Raw genomic sequence first — 18,650 nt, 5'->3', positions numbered from 1 at the left:
GTTTTGAATAATTAGAATCGATATAAGGCTATTTATAATTGGCTGTCAAAGCATTCTTGTGGTATGGTTTAACCTTTTTTCTCAATACAAGTATGCTGACGACAGCCAATTGTAAATAGCCTTCAATCGATCTTTGAGGCTCATCATGTTGATGATCAAAAGTTTATCAGACTTGCTTTTGTTTGGCTTTTAAGTACTAGCTCTTATTGCGGAAAAAGCTAAACTGCTGGCCATTACAAACAACTCAAAAGTGATAATTTGGCCCCAGAATGTGACACTTTTAGCTAAAAATCGAAATCCAAAAAACTTGAGAGGTTTTGGTCTTCTATAGATATCAATTAAAAACACTGCTCATCTAGCTCGCTCTTTTGTTATCTCAAGGTTGGATTACTGTATCAATCTTTGTTTTGCTTTGACTGCTGATCAGCTTTTTAAATTTCAACGCTCTCAGAATGCAGCTGCTTGGTTCGTATTCTGCTTGAAGTATAGAGAGAACGTATCTCCTACTCTAACGGAGCTGACTTCGCTGCTAATTAAATGTCAATTTAATTGTAAAGTTGCAATGCTCGCTTTTCAAATATTCCGAGATTACCACAAACCACTTTATCTCTGAAACATTTTGTTACTCCTGTTCAGTTATGGAAGAACCAGTGAATCACTACTCCAAGAGAAAGAACACATTTATCCGGAATTATGTTTCTTTTCTGCTGCTCTTTGGAATAACAGTTAAGAAGGTGTTCGATGTGTGCAGTCTGTACAAAATTATAAGTGCATTCAGAAAATGAATTTTTTGTAAATAGTTGCAACTTTCAGTAAATTTTGTGGCACTTTGTGTTATCCCGAAAACAACTTTTATGTTCTTTTCAAAAAGCTGAAGGCCCAGGTTCCTTCAAATCCCAATGAGCCGAATTTTTCTCAGTGGATTTGCAAATGCCACCAGTTTTGAGAAATTTCTCGTTCTTTTAGTTCGCAAGATGCTCTTTTCATTATGACTATTGTTACTTGATGACAACTATCACATAGTCAGGTGACTGCGATCTAATTTTTGCTATACAAGAAACCCAACGGCGTTTCGATGTTGAGAATATGATCCAATTCAGGGCGTATCTAAAATTTTCTCGAGGGGTGGGGGGGGGGGAGAGGGATGGATTTTCAAAAAAGTTTCGAAGATTTTGACAACCTTTTTTAGATACCCTCAAAAACAGTGTTTCTTGGCGCCAAAGGCGCCTTTAGAAAAATTTAAGGGTCGGTCGGCCAAAAAGATTTTTCTTGAAATGTATGAAAGGGGGACCCTTTGGGTCGGCATTGGGGTCGAATCCCTGAGGAGGGGTTTATAAATACCAATTTGAGTTATATAATAAGATAATATATGTTGAAGAACGCTGTGTGGTTCAAAAGATGGGTAACAAGATCCGGAACTAATCTTTTTGTTCATTAAAATGCGTGGGGGAGTACTATGGAATTTTCATTAGCACAGCACAATTTTATAAGCGACCCAAAAGATCCGAGTTGACCATGCCATGCTACATAAAATTCACGAACTTTAGAACCCTTCACAAAGCTTTTAGTAAATTTCTCCTTTCTTACAACTTTTTAACCTAGATACGTTTTAGGCGCGAGGCGACAATTCGTCGCAAGAGAAAATTGGTCGCAAGCAACGCAGCTGTTTTTAAAGGATGACATTTTGCACTCAGCGTCAGTTCGTAGAAAACGGTAATTAGCAGCTCGATTAATTGCCATTTGAGGCGATTAAAAAAACTATGCAATTGAGCAAAACGTTTTGTGAAGCTTGTGGGGGGATGAAAACCCAGCCAGCGTTCAAAAATTTAAATCAGCACCAGCTTTGAATTAATTAACAAATTGAAACAATTTACCAGTAAAGGTAAGAATATTTAATTATTCGTATCATCTAAAACTTTTTTTTCGATTCATTTGTTTCAATTTTATCTTTCAAATCAATTCACTAACTGATAAAATTATACCGTTAAAGTTTGCCATGAGCGAGCAACGAAAACAGCAATTTGTCCACGATGGAGAAATTTTCAACCTAAACCGCAACAACAAAATAGCTGATAAAACCGGATGGCGATGCGTGAAGAGACCGTGTAAAGCTTTCGTTGCCACAATGGCAGATAAAATATTCAACAAATCTGGAGAACATAATCGCAAAAATATTCCATGCAAGGAAAAAGTTAAAAACTAAGGGAAGTTTTCAAATTTTTGAAACGTGCGCGAACTTAAACTTTCATAATTAGGAATTTTCTAATTTTAATTTGTTTTTAAAGGTTAAGTTAGAATGACTGAAGGGCATGTGTTTCTACGGGAGGAAATTGACCACAACCAGTGGAAAAGTATATATAACCCTTTGAACAATCTAATTTTTTTAAAGACTAGAGGATGTGTTTTGGGAGATCAACATTTTTTTTTTCGCTGGTTAAAAACCTGTAAAAATTCAAGATTCAACGTGCTAACAAAGAGAGAGCAAAAAAAACTCCCAGGAACTTTTTCGTGAAAAACGCTGAAGATAATATCCTCAAAACAGTTGTTTACATGCCTAATAACATATCCCTTGCCAGAACTGGTCAGCGACAACGAGCAATTGATTCCGCACCCCACTCAATTAAAGACATAGCCCCGCCCTTGGAGTTAAGCAACACCTTGAGGGGGGATAACTTCCTCCTTTTCAATTCGAAGCCGGATTACAATGACCGAATGTTAATGTTTGCAAACGATAAGAACTTAGCTATTTTGGAAAGCAACACTGTCTGGCATGCAGATGGGACATTTAAAGCATGGACCGCTTTGCTTAAAGCATGGCCCGCTTTGTTTCAAACTCGCTCTATATTTACAGTTCAAAAAAAACAATGTTCCTGCCCGCAGTGACAAAATGGATGAAAATCGATTAGCTATGGAAATGATACAGATTTCAGACCTGTTGTTTTTTTATTTAGAAAAACTTCGATTATGTAGTTTCAACAATCGATCATAAGACATTTTGTTTTGCAAAAGTTTTATACTGTATGTCGTCATTATATAATCATTGCCAAAACACTCTGAAACGGTTTTTTTCTGTATCAATTTATTCATAGTATAAGAAGATTATATACACATTATCTACAGATTATATATAGATTATCTACAGATTTTTTATTGTGTAATTAAATTGCAGCAAAAAATAAGTTATTATATAATAATTTTTCTAATTTCTAATTATTTTGATGTTTTTATCGCAAAATTGCGCTAATTAGGTTGATCTTTTAAATGGCATTTGAAAAAGTTTTGCACAAAATTACTATTGTTACCGCGGAAACACTTAGAATGCAAAGTTTTAGAGTGATCTCTTGAAACTTGTAGTTTGCGGTAACCAATTTGTAGTTAGGCAGTCTAATCAATTTGATACAGATTTAATACAGATTATCTACAGATTATCTACACATTATCTACAGATTATCTACATATTATCTACAGGTTTTATTGTAAAAAGATTATATGCTAACTATATTCAGATTATCTACAGTTTCTTTACAGGTTTTACACAATACATAAACCGATTATTTTGGCTCTAAATTCCATTTATTTTTGGTGGAAAAAAATGGATTCTATCTGTACAAAATTGGTTATCGTTCGAAAAACGGTTGTAGATAAATCGATTTTATACTTACGTTAAACTGTAGATTTTCTGTATATAATGAATTTTTATTCATTTTTGTCACTGCGGGTGTCCTACAACTTTTTTTTTCAAGAAAAAAACCTTTTCTTGAAACAATCTCAGAGCCAAAAATTGTAGTAATTTGAACGATTCATGTATGAATTGCAAGAATAATTTTAAAATAGTTTTTGGTCGTCGGTAGGCACTGAGAACATTCAGGGCTTCGAGAGCTTCGCTCTGATACAAAAGACTTGGTGATTACTTGTTGGCTGTTAATCTTATGCTTTGCGTCTTCTAATTTTTGTTCAAATTACAATTGGCCAAAAAACTAAACTTTGCACAATGCGGTCACAATTATTAAACTCGAAAACTTAGTCTTTATAGAATATATTTGTAATTTAAAAATTTTTCAACTTATAACATAAAGTATAAGTTTTGCTTCGTATAGAACTTTTAATACAATTCGTGTAAAATGATATGCTACAAGAGTCTACGAGGGTTTTCTTATTTCCCTTTTTTGATGTTCGTTTAGAATGATTTCGATAGTAGCTTCTGTTTGATTTCGAGGTCATGTTGTTCTCGTGGTTGTTGTTGTGGTTGTTGTTGTCTCTGTTGATGGTTTTGTAGATGTTGCTGTTTTCTTTTTCGCGAGTGAATAACTTCTTTCCGCATTGTGGCAGGTCTGTTCACGCCGTGTAGTTTATAGTATAGACCACATGCATTGCATACCTGCTTGCCCTGAAAAAAAAACAGTGAAAGTTAATGGTTGAATTTTAGGCTAATCATTATAAATTGCTCAATTATTTTAAAATTTACACAGGAAACGCAAAAATTGATGAAGAACTTTTCAAAACTTTATCATATTTGGAGTCTGAAACTTACAGTTGAATCGCGTCTCCACAAAGTAGTTTTTTCGGTGTTGCAGTTCACGCAAATGTAACTCGGAGCCGAAGCCAGAAAATGACTCATACCACTTGTTGCCGAGGAGGACTCGGAAACACTCGGCTGCTGCACTCTCGAGTTGAGCAAAGCTGCTGTCGTGTTTCCGATTCCGAGAGTCGAGGAACACGACGAAGTAACAGACGACTCGCTAGTTCGTCTTTCGGATTTCGCTTCGGATTTGAAACTCGAATCACAGTCAATTTTTGCTTCCATTTTCGGAATTGTTACAAAAGTTGAAGTCGTGTCGGCAGCTGATTGGAGATGAGAGTCGCCATCGATTGACTCGGATCCCGACTCGGAGGCCATGGAACTCGGATCACCGTTTAGTTGACCCAAATAGTTTTCGGTTTTTTCCAGAAGTTGATTTTGGCCGACCAAACTTGAAGCCGACAAGTTCGAATTGACAGCCTTAGACATGTTATAAATTTGAAGTCCATTATTAAGATGAACATTTGCAAGCCAGGAAAATAGAAGTGCTTTCTGAAACTCTTGGGAAACTATTGCTGGTAGTTCTGAAACTGGGGCACTTAGCGACTGGTCCGTCAAGCCGACACTCGAGAGAATCTGTTCTGTCATTTGGGCTGATTGCAAAAGGTCGGCTGGCTGGGGAGCAGGTTGACTATTTTGCTGATTTAGTTCAGAGTCTGATTGACAGTTTTGTTTAAAGTTGAAAAAATTTGATTTTTCTTGCAAATTTTGCATGTTTTATAAACCTGAGATCTAAAGAAAGTTTTAAAAGCCTTTGATCTAAAGAAAACTTTTTTTGTCAAAACAAATAGGGTCGAGTGATTAAATTGAAGTCAAAATGTGATTTCTGCCGCAAAGATGAAAAGTTTGATGCAACTTTTCGGAGGTTTTTGTTCGGGTTATTTGAACGAACGAGTTTTGATATTAATTTTACTGGGTTGTTTATCTTTGAAACAAACAAATCTTTCGGTAAACAATTTGATACCAACTAGAGAATAAATCAAGAAAGATTGCGAAAGTTATCTAATGATAAGTTATATCTAATATTATTTACCTGTGTTGGTTTTTGCTTACCTTTGTTTACAAACCAAGATGTCGTAAGGCATAGCGGATATGCTTATTTATGTTCATCGAGCAAACCAGTTTATAAATTATAACTATTTAGTTTACAGGAACCCACCAACTAATTATGATTAAATTTCTGTTGATCATTTTCATCATTTTGGCAGAAGTTTCTATAAAAGGTGTTTTGTTTATCAGAACTTTAATGTATGTTTTGTACCATTCCTGATTATATGCATATACTGATATTAGTTAGTAGTTATGATTGGTATAATAAACTGTTTTTGTTGACATTTACGACTACGGTAACTTTTGACGATGTGATAAAATAAGATGTTGATGTTATGCATCGTATGATCAGGACTATTCTGGGCTTACTTCGCAACAGTTGTGCAAATGATTCATCTTTTTGTGAAAACTAACATGACCTGACCCTGCGTTTTTGATCTGAAAGAGCTTTTTGGTTTGTCTTTTCACTGTTGCTTAATGCATGGCCAAATAATTCTGTTTTTGGATTTTTAATAATCATGTACATATTACAAAAATCGTTAACTTTTTCACAACAAAAAAGTTCAATAAACATTAAGATCGCTTTATTATTTGTCTCTGAATCTAAAAAGGATGATGAAGGATCGTTTTTCTCCTAAGCTGAAAACGTATGATTAAATTCCACTAAATCATTACCATGCCCAAGGGTGGATCTATGTTTTGATCCATGACATTGTATGGTTAAAATTTGGTCCTATATGGTACCTCAATAACAATCAACATGAAAATTTTGTCTTGCTAATTGCTAAAATCATAATTACAATGGATTAGTTTATTAGAGATAACTATTTTGGAAATTAGAAAAGAACTACCTCAAAAGTTTTATGTTATTTGAGGCAGATTTTAATTTGTAAAATACACTAAATATGGCTTGCGGTAATTAAAAGACAATTACAGTTGGTGTATAAAACAACAAGATGAGCTTTCAGATATCATTATATCTGCTTTGCTTCCTTATCCCAACTTACCAAAATTCGAAGCAGCATCTATAATTTGATCGAGATTTTATTAAAAGCAAATGCGATAAAAAGTCAACTAAGTGCCGAATCTTAGTTCAATATAAACATCCTTTGAGTTTTATTTTAATCCTCAATCTTCAAAAACAGCGCTAAACCCGATTTTGGTTTCCATTCCATCATCATATCACTTTGGATTCGAACAAACTTTGCAGAAAGCAATAAAATAATTGTAAATTAGATTCCTGCAACACAATCTTCAAAAAGTAACTTAAGAGGATACCATTTATGCTTTAAATTCTTAATTTGAAGAATAAACGTACACATTTTAAACCATTCCAAAATCTGTATAAAAATTAAACCGATATTAATTCTTTATAAACTCAAGCTGCATATCTAACTAAATTCGGATTCAAATTCATATCGAAAAAAATGAGCTGTTTTTTGCAAAATAACTACATTCATTTCACCCCCGAGTCTTACTCGTCCCCTTCCGGATTACGCAACAATGAGGACGAGTTATACAATAACGATTACGTAACTGTGGATCCGTTGATGATGCCACAAGGATTTCAGGAAGAACCTGAAGCGCTCTCACTTTGGGGCGTGCCCAATTATACTCATGAGGGGAATAGTCAGATTGGAGGGGGAGTTAGTCCGGATGATGAGGATACAGGGTACAATTCAATGCCCAAAATGGCCCAAAAGGTAAACATCCCTCGCAGGTGTTTCCCATGTTTTGATTTTCAAAAAAAGTTTTTGCTCTCTCTTTAAATTCTCTAGCTGGGAATAAATTTAGCTTCTCATTTTTATTCATTCTAATTTTGCAACATTATTTAACACTTTAAATGGCCATTAATTTCTAGGCTGTTCTATAAAAACAATTCTATTTAATCGAAACCACCTCTTGACCTATTGCATGTCTTAAGAGGTTACGATCAAAAAATTCAGGCTTTTTAGGTCAAAAAATCAACTTTGTTTGTTTTTATACAAAATATCAAGATATCTAAGAACTTCTAGAAAAAACCATTGCAGAGACTGCATCTAGAGACACCGTGAATTTTGACCTTTCTAATTAATTCATGTAATTTTATTAATATTTTTCCTACAATGTAAACTCTTCATAGTACAGATAAAATTTTGCGTGAAAAAAATTCAAACACGCTAATTCATGCTATCGTCCAACTTGTCATTTATAACTCCAAATTGTCGCTTCCGGTAAAATTAATCTATTCACGCTAGTAAAACTAGACTCTTTTCATTTCAGGACCAAAACAAAAAGACCGATCTGAACTTGGACTTGTTGCAAAGTGGATTAGAAAGCGTGTTGGCACCTGGCGTTGATTACCACTCAACTGGACGCGTTTCCAGACCATCTTCCGGAAGATCAACCAGATCATCATTCTATCGATTCACTTTCTCATCAGAATCTCTCAAATCATCCGCCTTTCAGTCGCGACAGAAATTAGACAAAAACTCCTCGAATCGCACTAAAATCTCTAAGTTTAATTCAAATAGCTATAATAACTACAATAGTTCTAGTAGTTATAAATTAGAACCCAAATCGGACTCGGATTCACAAGACTACAAAATGTTCGCTTCTACCACAACAACTCACTCGACAAGCACCATTCCTCACTCCAGGGTTTCCAGGTATCCTAACTTTACTGAAAGCAACCTCTACTACAATCGAGGACCTTTGATCTTCCCTTTTGGCGAGGAAAACACGATTGTCATTGACTTCAAAGAAGCTAAAAAATCCGAGGAAAAAGGGAAAGAGTTTTCTGGAGGACGACCTAAGTGGATTTACAGCAACATCGGTAGTAATTTCAGCGACGATGATGAGGATAAAGAAAACTCGGACGCTCCCAGGAGCAGCAGGTCTTTCAAACGAACCAGCACTCCTGAATCCAAGTTCAGATCTCACCTAGCACCAGGAGCAAAGCCGGATCCCTTCCGAGACTACTTGGCACCCGGACGATCCAGTGCTTTCTGTCCAGTTGCTAAGAATCCTAGCCGAAAGAGCTCGCCGACTGAAATGCCTCTCGGATCTTCGAGGACTCCTGAGAACTCGTCGCGTGACCGAAGGGAAAACTCGGGTAACTCACGAAGCCGCAAAACTAACAGGAACGACTCGAGAGTAATGAACAAAAACAAACTGAGCAAACCTCCAGGATTTGGACGAGGGGTGGGTTCGAACTCCCCCTCACCGACTGACTTCAAAGTGGACAAATCGCACCCGAAATACAAGACTGAAAAATGTGTCAACTACCCAATGGGTCATTGCAAATTTGGCGACAACTGCGCATTCATTCATGCGTAGCGAGGGTCAAGAGTTCGATTCCAGCGTGGATCATTTTGACTGACAACTTCGATTAAGCAGAAGTTAATTTATAAAATAACTTTTTTGTAACACTAATCGTAAAGATTGCTCTGCCTAATTTCATTCATTTGATACAAGTTGCACAACTGAATTAATTTAAATGGATGAAAATAATTTTGTTCATTACTTAAAGCTTCTACTTCTGAATACTTTAAAGCGATATGCAATCATGATTTTCATTTGTGTGCGTGTATTTGTATGTGCTTATTTAACTGATAATTTTCTGTATATATAAACTTTCAAATTAGTCAGTGCTTTTTCTTGTTTTCACCTTTTGATTAATGACTATTGTGTTTGATTGATTTACGCGAAAAAAAATCGCAAAGAAGTTTTTTGAGCTCTGCATTATTTGCTGATACGCTTTATAAATTCATTGATGATGATTTGAATTCGAAATTTGTTACAGTTTGATTGTAATTTTTGTTACATCATTTGATAACCAATGAATTGACAGTTTTTCTATTTTATATTTTTGATTACCGACTTCGACTGCTGGCATTAAACTGTTAAAGAACAAAAATCCGCACAAAAAATCAGGGTTGAACCCATATAATTTCAAATCGACGACAGGCAGTACGCCAATTCTTTCGTTTTCCACGTTTTGTACGGTTTTTATCCTCAAGACAGATACGAGTGAAGAATAAAAATGCAGCACGAGGAGTCGTGCTCGGATCTGGGTCACTTGCGGGAGATTGCCGAGACGAGATTGGGCTACGAACAGGGATGGGGTTTCGTTTTTGAAAAATTTGATTGCAAAAAATGAGCCAAAAGAAAAAGTAGTCAGCATGCAATCTTCAGGAAACTTTGTACACTTGTGTAAGATTATTTAAAAAAAAATTGAGCTCCCGTGAAGCACTACGGAAACTAACAAAAGTTATTCGAGATGATTTTTGTATGCAAAGATCTCTAAAAAATGCTCTATGAAAACTTCAGTTACTTGTCATTTTGGCTCAAGTCAACTTATCCCAGCCTATTGTGAAAAGGTTTGTTTCATTAACAGAGTCAATTCAATTATACGCCGCAAATCGATAGATGGAAGTTTTGGTGTCAGGGCTATTTGCCCTATGCCATGTTGCCCTATACTAAGTTGCCCCACATGAAAACTTGTCGTATGCTGTCTTGTGGGGCAACTTAGTATAGGGCAACATGGCATAGGGCAAATAGCCCTGACACCAAAACTTCCATCAGTCGATTTGCGGCGTATAATTGAATTGACTCTGTTAATGAAACAAACCTTTTCCCCAAAACTAAACTCCGTAAACTTCTGCAATAACCAATCAGGATTTGAACTTATTGCGGATGGATAATCTGGACGGACTGGAGAGAATGAGTAGTCTGAGACTGGCAGAACTGGAGGAGAGTCTGGAATTAAGAGAGGAAATTGACAGACTAGAAAGAGGTGAGATACGAAATTTCGATATCCGTAGGACTACAGCCAAAGCTGATATTATTGCCGATGTTTATCTAATCATGGATTTGTTTTCTATTTTTTATTGTTTTGAGTCGATCAACAAGAGGAAACTTTTTTTGCTGAAAAAAAACGAAAACATCCTGAAAACCATTCCGACAATTCAGGCAAAAACTCTGAACATGGTTTTCATGTGAACTAGAATGATGATTAAACAAAGACAAAGACAGCCGGTTACTGTGCAAGTATCCCTAAACGTTGAGACCAAAGTCTTCAAAAAACACGAGGGAAACAAAAAGAAAAAAAAACTAAAACACTTGATTACAAAGTTCCTCCCCATTTTCAATGACCGGAACAACTAGTTGAACTAAATTACAAGCTCTAATGAGATTAACTACTCGGCTTTTAATAAAAACCCGCGATGCTGTAGCAACTCGAACTATTACAAGGATAGCCGGTTGCTGTGCAAGTAGCACAGAATGTTCCGACCAAATTCTAAAAAAACTACAAAAAAGTTGTATTATATTTTCGTCTTTTCAGTGCCGTTGTTTCTCACTGGTGTGACGAAAGATTTACACAAACGCGTAAAAACTTAGCCAATTAGGCATAAAAACAACAAAAAAAAATAAAACACTTGATTACAAAGTTGATAACCTTGATAACCTTGAACAAATGATAACCTTGAACAATGGCTTCAAAAAATAATTAACAGTAGAAAATGTATTAGAAAAAATAATTCAGACAAAATTATCAAAACAAGAGCGAAAAATGCTTAGTCATAAAATTCCAAGCTATGAAAATTGTATGACTAACTTTTTTTCTACATCGATAAAAAAGTTCATAACTATTTCCGAGGATGTTTAAAATTAGTATCTAACATGAAATTGTAATAAAATTGATTTTGGAGACAAAAAATTCAGAAAAAAATGACACATTTTTTTGTTAGAAAAAAATAGTCAAACAACTTCATTCTATGAACATTGTGCGACTAGAATTTTTCAAAAAAATCCGAATATGAGAAAAAAATTGTGATAAAATTTTTTTTTAGACGTAAAAACGTTTCTAGGCCCAAACAAACAAATTTTGACAAAAAAAATTTTGCATGTAAATTTTGGTTTTCAGTCTATACCGAAGTCCAGGTCCAGTTTTTTTGCACGAAATAAACAGACACCAGAGAGCGTGTTTTGTGTAAAGTCAAAATTGATTTTTGTTGTTTTTTATAGTCAGATAATTTTAAGGCTTCTTAAAAAACCGGCCGCGATGTACAAACACATAATTTTTTGAACACACACATTTTTGGTATGTGTGAAACTACAACAATAAATTTTATGGCAAATCTCCAGAAGCAGATTATCTGCGAGATTGTGGCCACTCAATTTAATGGTTTTTGCATATGAAGAAATCTTTGGTTATTGAGCTTAAGATTAAACACAAAATCTTGAAGCAAAACTTAAAAAGTGATTTAATTTTTATATACTGAGAAAACGCTGGTCACGCAATTTGATACAACGAAAACTGCTAGTCACACAATTTTACACTGCAAAACATACTGGTCCACATTTTCACGCTGCGAAAGAAATATATTCGTAGAGTTATCAGACAATTTTCTGGACGTGTGAAATGCTAAACTAAATTTGCATGTGTGGAAAAGTTTGACCAGCGGTTTTTGTCAACCCAGGCGTCAAAAAAAACGTTAGAAGTGATTGCTTTTCAGTGAAACACAATGTAAGGATTTCTTCATCCTACACTAATTATTATTGTTCTGTGGAGAAGCCATTAACCATTTGTTAGAAGCAATGTTTTTCTCCCTGTAGGCAGCTAATTGAAGAGTTTTACACAAAAATTAAAAAAACTATTTGATTTTGATTTTTTTTTTGAAAATTTGTTTAAAAATGAATTGCTATCAACTGAAAAAAATTTCAGAAAAGGGCGTTCAATTGCTATCCCAGTAACAAAGAAAGTTCTGACCACAAATACCTTTTTAAAAAAGTAACATTTTTTCCTTATTTTTTTGTATCGCTTTTTTCAAGCTAGCTTGAAGCGGCTAGCTTCAGGCAATGAAAATTGACATCAAACGATCTTATTATAGCTTTCCTAGCCCTCATTACTTCTTTTACATTTTTTGAAGGTTGGACTACTGTTCACTCTAAAATTGTCTTAAAAGCAAAGCTTCAAACCTGTTTTTCTCGTCACCAAGAGAAAACTGAGAAAACTTTTGGATGAACTAAAAATTTTTTGATATGATTTATCTGACATATGTTTGGGTAATTGTCTGACATATGTTTGGCGAATCTGATTGTAGTGGAAAAAAACTTAGAAAAGGGAAACACAAAGTTTCTTCGCACCTCGTGGTTAAATTAATCAACAAACAATTAAACAATGAACAAAAAAATAACCATAAACACGCGAAAAGCAAAAATTGGAGCCAATGTTTTTTGTAGTTACCTTTATAAGCGTAAGCTGGAAAGTTACAATAAGTTATTGTTCCGATCATTAAAACTGGGGAGTAAATTTGTATTTGGTTGTGTTTTAGTTTTTTATCTTTTTGTTTTCCACGCAAAACTAGGTACCACAAATAATCATCGGATAGGGTTGAGTGATATATCAAATTGAAGTTCTTACAGTTGTGATTAGAACCACTCCTTGCCGAGAAAAACCGGTTTGAAATTTTTTATTTTCTTATTTTAACTGCTTAAAAGCCAACATTAGCTTATTTAAACTGTAAAAACTTAGTTTTATTTGAGTAACGCTTATTTACTTTGGGTACATTGTTCGGAACATTCTGTGCCACTTGCACAGTAACCGGCTATCCTTGTTATTATCTGATTCTTTTAGTTCAGTAATTTCTATAAAAAAATCAACCCAATTTGATAACACTTCATAAAACTGTGAATGAAATCAAGCGTTCACAATTTATTTCAATTCACTATTAAGGCGGAGTTTTCTATAGAGTTCTCAACTTTGAAATTGTTGCTTTCCTTGATAAAACAACAACCAAGTTTCCTAGAATTACACCGAGTGCAGCAAGCAGAAGCAGCTATTGCGCACCAACAGAGCTATGCTACAAACAACAGCAGTTCAGTAAACCAACGACAAGACAGAGGAAACGCAAATGAAAGAACACCAGTGATATTTGATAACGAATTGAGGAGGTTGTTGACCTCAGGGGACCTTCTAGTTCAGAGTTCGTTAACTAATTTGGTCAACCAGAGAACGTCTGAGCAAATAGCCGATGAGTTGAAGACGTTACGCGAAAAAGTTAAAAGTGAGTTGCGGAAAATTTTGTTCACCCTTCGAGTTTTTCTGAGATGAAGGCGACAAAAAAGGTCCAAGAAGGTCAAAATGCAAACTCAAAATTGGTATATTGAATCAATTTATTGTCTGAATTTTATAAAAAAAAATTTATGATAAAAATGACCAGAAATGTATTATCAAATACACAAACATCCGTTCAATCAGAAAATTAGGTATTGATAAAATTTTTGATATTTTTGAGAAAAATTAAAATTGTTTTTTTTTCAGCATTGGAAAACAGTTTGGCATCCAAGTCGCAAAAAGACGAACACAACGAGAACGGAAGCCATGTCTCTCAGAACATCCAATTTTCGACCCTACTAGAAAAAACTATAGGAGATGTCACACACAAAATGAGACTGGAAGAGAAATTGGGCAAAATAGGGACCAATTTAACCCTTAAGTCCTCAAAACTGATAAAACCATGATGGACACATGTTACATACATGTATATACAGTCAAAACAGTTTTTAGCGCAGAGTTAAATAGAAGTAGAACATCATTTTTGTGCCAAAAATTCAAAATCCGCACCGCAAACTGAACTTTTGTCACGTTTACATAAAGTTTCCTAAAAAGATTGAAAAAGTTTTCTTAACAAGTTCAAACAATGTTTTTTAAAATAAAACCATCAGCCCATTCCTGCAAAAATCCTTACAACTTCGTGGGCTCCTTTTTGAAGTACATGTAAGATTAAAACTTGATGTGTTTGTTCTGAAAATACAAAGCCTTTTTAGTGTTAGCTAAGAAAGAGGAAAATTAAAATCAGCCAAATTCGGTCTAGAAAGTGTAAACGTGAAATTGGTACCCCCAATGTAGACAAGGCAACAACACTGAGGGAGGGTGAGTTGCAGTTACTCCGAAGTAGGATGGAGGCTGAGAAGGAGGAGAGGGAGGTGGCACGTGAACAAGTGGACAGACTGACCAGGTGTGTCAGTTCAAAGATGGAGAGCGATAAGTTAGTGAAGTTAAATTAGTGAAATCACAGAATAACCAAAAACTGCTTGCTTTTGTTTCGGTAAGTAGGATAAAATATTCCGTCCACGGTTATTCAGCCAATATATTTAAAAAAACACGTTTTTAAGTTTGATTCTTTTGCTATTTTCAAGTTTGTAGATGGGGCATAATTGTAAACTTCAAGAACTAGTTACTATTGACTGATGCTAAAAAGCTAGTTAGAAAGTGGCATTAAAGAAGTGTCTGACCATGTGCGACTCAAGTAAAGTCTAAAAAGGCTTTCCAAACAACTTTTCTCGATAAAGTTTTCAAATGTCAGTAAGCAAAATGAGATGCTTATAACAGTTGAAATGTTTTTTTTTCGTGTATCTTTTCAGAAAAAAGTCTTTAAAGTTGTTCACGCTCAAAATTGAATTTTCGCGGTTGGGCTAATAAAGTTTTTTTTTCGAGTTTCAAATCAAATTAAACTAAGCAAAGTGAACTGATTTTTATAATTCATTTTCAAATCAAATTTTTTGTAATAGATCAAACTGGATCAATAGATAATTTTTTTTAGATCAGAAAATACATTTTTTAATCTAGGAAAAATTATTTATTGACCCAGTTTGATCTATTATAAAAATTTAATTTCAAAATGGATTTTGAAAACCAGTCTACTTTGCTTTCTCGAAATCATTGACACTTCCAGCTTTCTGTGCGACTTTTTTTTAAAACACCACAAATTTACTCACTACTTTAAAATGAAGTAAAATTTAATCGTGTCTACGTCCAAATATCCTCCCCATAGCGAGACCGATTTAAAAATGAAGTCAACTGTCCTTCACTTGGAACTTGAAACTCTTCGATCTGGTTGATTTAATTTTGAGTATTTGCTGAAGCTGTTTTTTCAAAAACTGTTTCCACTCGAAGTTCAAACAATTTGATAACAAAAAATGAAAGTGAAGTAAAACGTCGTGCTTCATTTTATAACTTCAAAATTCGATTGAATTTTTACAGAATGTTTTTGGATTTACAATGTGTTGGAAACGACCTGAAAATAGATGTTTCGCACAAACAATATAATGAAAATAGCAAACTTCTGAATTTCGGCAAAATATTTCAACGATGCTAGTTTTTGAATTTGAAATTTTTATTTATCACGCATTGCCCAAGGTGAACTAAATAGGCTTTTTGAGCGTCTTTGAAAAATTATCGAGAGAAAAGAGAAAACAATCCAAACTTTGTGCATACAAAACTATGCACACAAAATCAAATTCTGCATGCAAAAAGTTAGTCTAAAAATTGTTTTGTACTTGGAATTTTTTTTTTTTTGGGGGGGGGGGGGGGCAAAAATTCAACGCTAGTCATACCATTTCTATTTTAGAAATTGTATAAATAGCATTTTTTGCTAGAAAGTTTTTCTGTTTTATTTATGACAAATACCGATTTTATGCGAAAACTATAAAAAAAAGTTCTCTTTAAAGTTGGATTACACCTTTTTAGCAGTGTGTATGAAAAATGTATGACTGGCATTTTTTATAGACTTAGTTCATGGAATTGTATGACCAGCATTTTTGGTTTATGCAGGTCAACACGCGTTATTTGTGCTTCCAAATGTCCACCTCCTAATGATAACGATTCAAAAGTCATTTTTGACTCTTGTTTTTTTATTCTTTATTCTGAAATCAATTTGTGACTACTAAAAGATCATTTTGTGAGTTTCTTTTTGCATATATTTTGTCCCCCCTTTTTCGCATTGGGGGGGGGGGCACCTTTCTTTTTGCACTGGGGGGGGGGGGGGGGACAAATGACTAAGTTAAGATAGACCAAGTTAATATCATCTTCTACCTTGGTTGAAAATTACCAATTTAGAACTAAGTTAACATCCTCCCCCCCCCCCAAAAAAAAACAACTTTTGGGGGATGTTAACTTGGTCCTAAAACGCTTCGAGTACTCACTGAGCTGCTCTCTACACGGTAAAAATTAATATATTGCTCAATTAATATAGTTTTGTTTCCGTAAAAGATTATTGGTTAAGCAACCTTGTGTTGGTTTTTGCTAGAAAAAAAATCTTTTTCGAATTAAATGCGAATTTTTGGTATTCAAACTTCAGTTTCAGCATACTTCTTGCGTTTTGCGAAAAATTAATTCAATCAACATAAAGTGAATTTACTACACTTATTTGACAAGAACTTTAACGGAGAAGCAACATGTACTCATTTTGTAAAGCTAAATATTCACCAGGGAGCGGAAAAAAGTAAATTTGGGACCAATAATGTACTTTTCTAAGCTTTTGTGATAGCAGAAAAAAATTGAAAAAAAAATGCTGAAAAATTCAACATGCAAAACACGCAATTTTTCCACTTGTATTTCTGAATCTCACGCAGTCAAGAGCAAAAAAAGTAAAAAAGAAAAGTTTTCATTTTTTTCCCGCTTCCTGAGCTTCACATTGCTTCAAATACATTCAAGCACATGTTTTTTTGCACAACCTGTAAATACAATGTAATTAAAAAATTTGAGGTCATTTAAATATTTGAAATCTTCTTCTCTTCAGACATACAAGTTCTTCGGGGCGTGGTTTGTAAGTGACAAAAAATAGCTGAACCAAACATTACTTGAAATATTAATTGGAATATCGAATTTAAATAACAATCGCAGCACAAAAACAATCCGCACTTTTCCCTTAGACTGAAACAGCAGAGTCAGGAGTTCCGCTGGCGTGAGTCGGAGATGAGGAGTGAAATATCGTCTCTAAAAGAGCAACTCAGACGCAAGGAAGGAGACTTAGACAACGCTGTCACCACTTTGAGGTACCCGTTTTATATAGTTTCTTTTGTCTCGAAAAACGAAATTGCAGACACTTTTTTCGGTAGATTTTTGTCTCGAAAATCGAAATGGCAGCCGAGATTTAGCAGAATTTTTTTTTTTTCATATTGCTAAAAGCACGAATGTCGAATGTTCAGTTTTCGAATGATTGTTTTCTCAAAAGTGTGCATGATATATTGCCTTAGGCTGCATTTTTGCGTCAAATACACACCTTGAAAATTGAAGTTAAAAATTTAAGTTATGCGATTTATCCGCAAGAGAAATGATTAACATACGAGCTGTTCAACTCTTCACAGAGAATCCGTGTTGTGCCTCTGCTGAAAAATTATCATGAAGTTTTTTGGCTCTTTTCTAAGTTTCATACCCATGAGATAGCACCAGTGATAAAGTATATCGCCCATCTTTGCCTGCATTTGAAAGGAGGGAACGTGCGAGCGGGGAGGAGAAAGTTCAATTGGCAGAAAGGGGGAGACTCGAGGCAGAACAGAGGGCTCTTAAAGAAGAACTTGACAGGAGGAAACTGGAAAAACTTGAGTTAGTAGCGTTTACAAAATTTTTTTTTGCAAAAACGTGGAGAAACAGAAACCTTTGAAGCAAAGCTAATGTCGTATCGTGACAAAATTTAGCTGTAAAAATTTGTCGCCAACTTGTCGATTTTTTCGAAACAAGTTTTCTGCCAAAAAAGAGGCTATTGCATGAAAAACTGATCCGAAATAGGGAGAAAAACTGATCCAATTGACTCTCATCTCAGTGTTCTTTCTTGCATTGTCAATTACTGTGTTTTCTTCCAGAAAAGATGTCAGAAACCGAGAAACCGAACTGGACGACCTTCGCAGTCGACTCAAAGAAACCGAGGATAAAAAAGAGCAACTGAAACGAGACGAAGAGAAAGTTTACATTGAGAATGAACAGCTGAGATGTCAACTGACAGAAGCCACTTTGCAGTTGTCACAGACGCGGAATTATGGAGGAGGGGGGAGTTACGGAACTAGAGGCGGGGCTGTGGATGGATATAAGTCTAAGGCAAGCATGAAGCTATATTTTCTATAATAGAAGTAATTAACGTTACCTTATAATAGTAACTAAAAATAGTTTATTAATAATATTGCTGCAAAAACGATAGCAGATTGGCAATCTTGGACCATCATAGGATATGAGGCATGGCAAACTTGCTTCGTAGGT

At 34.8% G+C, this 18,650-nt stretch overlaps 3 protein-coding genes across 4 annotated transcripts in view; 1 reads left to right on the top strand and 2 right to left on the bottom strand.

Moving 5' to 3' along the window:
• The window catches only part of LOC134855657 (uncharacterized), a 505,026-nt gene that overhangs the window by 215,663 nt on the left and 270,713 nt on the right, over positions 1–18,650 (bottom strand). The gene's annotated exons all lie outside the window — the stretch shown is intronic.
• Positions 4,095–5,655, bottom strand: LOC134855495 (putative transcription factor egl-18). Of its 2 annotated transcripts, XM_063872033.1 has the most exons (3): positions 5,633–5,655; positions 4,532–5,218; positions 4,095–4,387 (listed from the first exon to the last, which is right to left on the bottom strand). In XM_063872033.1, exons 2-3 carry the CDS (start codon positions 5,165–5,167, stop codon positions 4,178–4,180), a joined length of 846 nt encoding a protein of 281 aa, XP_063728103.1. In that variant the 5' UTR covers positions 5,168–5,218; positions 5,633–5,655; the 3' UTR covers positions 4,095–4,177. The 2 variants fall into 2 exon arrangements, with proteins under 2 accessions (XP_063728103.1, XP_063728102.1); XM_063872032.1 differs by lacking the exon at positions 5,633–5,655 and having other exon boundaries at positions 4,532–5,520.
• LOC134855145 (uncharacterized) lies at positions 6,627–9,178 on the top strand. Its single transcript, XM_063871559.1, has 2 exons — positions 6,627–7,332; positions 7,892–9,178. Exons 1-2 carry the CDS (start codon positions 7,057–7,059, stop codon positions 8,945–8,947), a joined length of 1,332 nt encoding a protein of 443 aa, XP_063727629.1. The 5' UTR covers positions 6,627–7,056; the 3' UTR covers positions 8,948–9,178.

This window comes from Symsagittifera roscoffensis, chromosome 10 (genome assembly GCF_963678635.1).
Source record: "Symsagittifera roscoffensis chromosome 10, txSymRosc1.1, whole genome shotgun sequence".
In the NCBI taxonomy this organism is placed as follows: domain Eukaryota; kingdom Metazoa; phylum Xenacoelomorpha; order Acoela; family Convolutidae; genus Symsagittifera; species Symsagittifera roscoffensis.
Note: the sequence above shows the minus strand (reverse complement) of the source record. Positions and strands in the feature narration are given on the sequence as shown.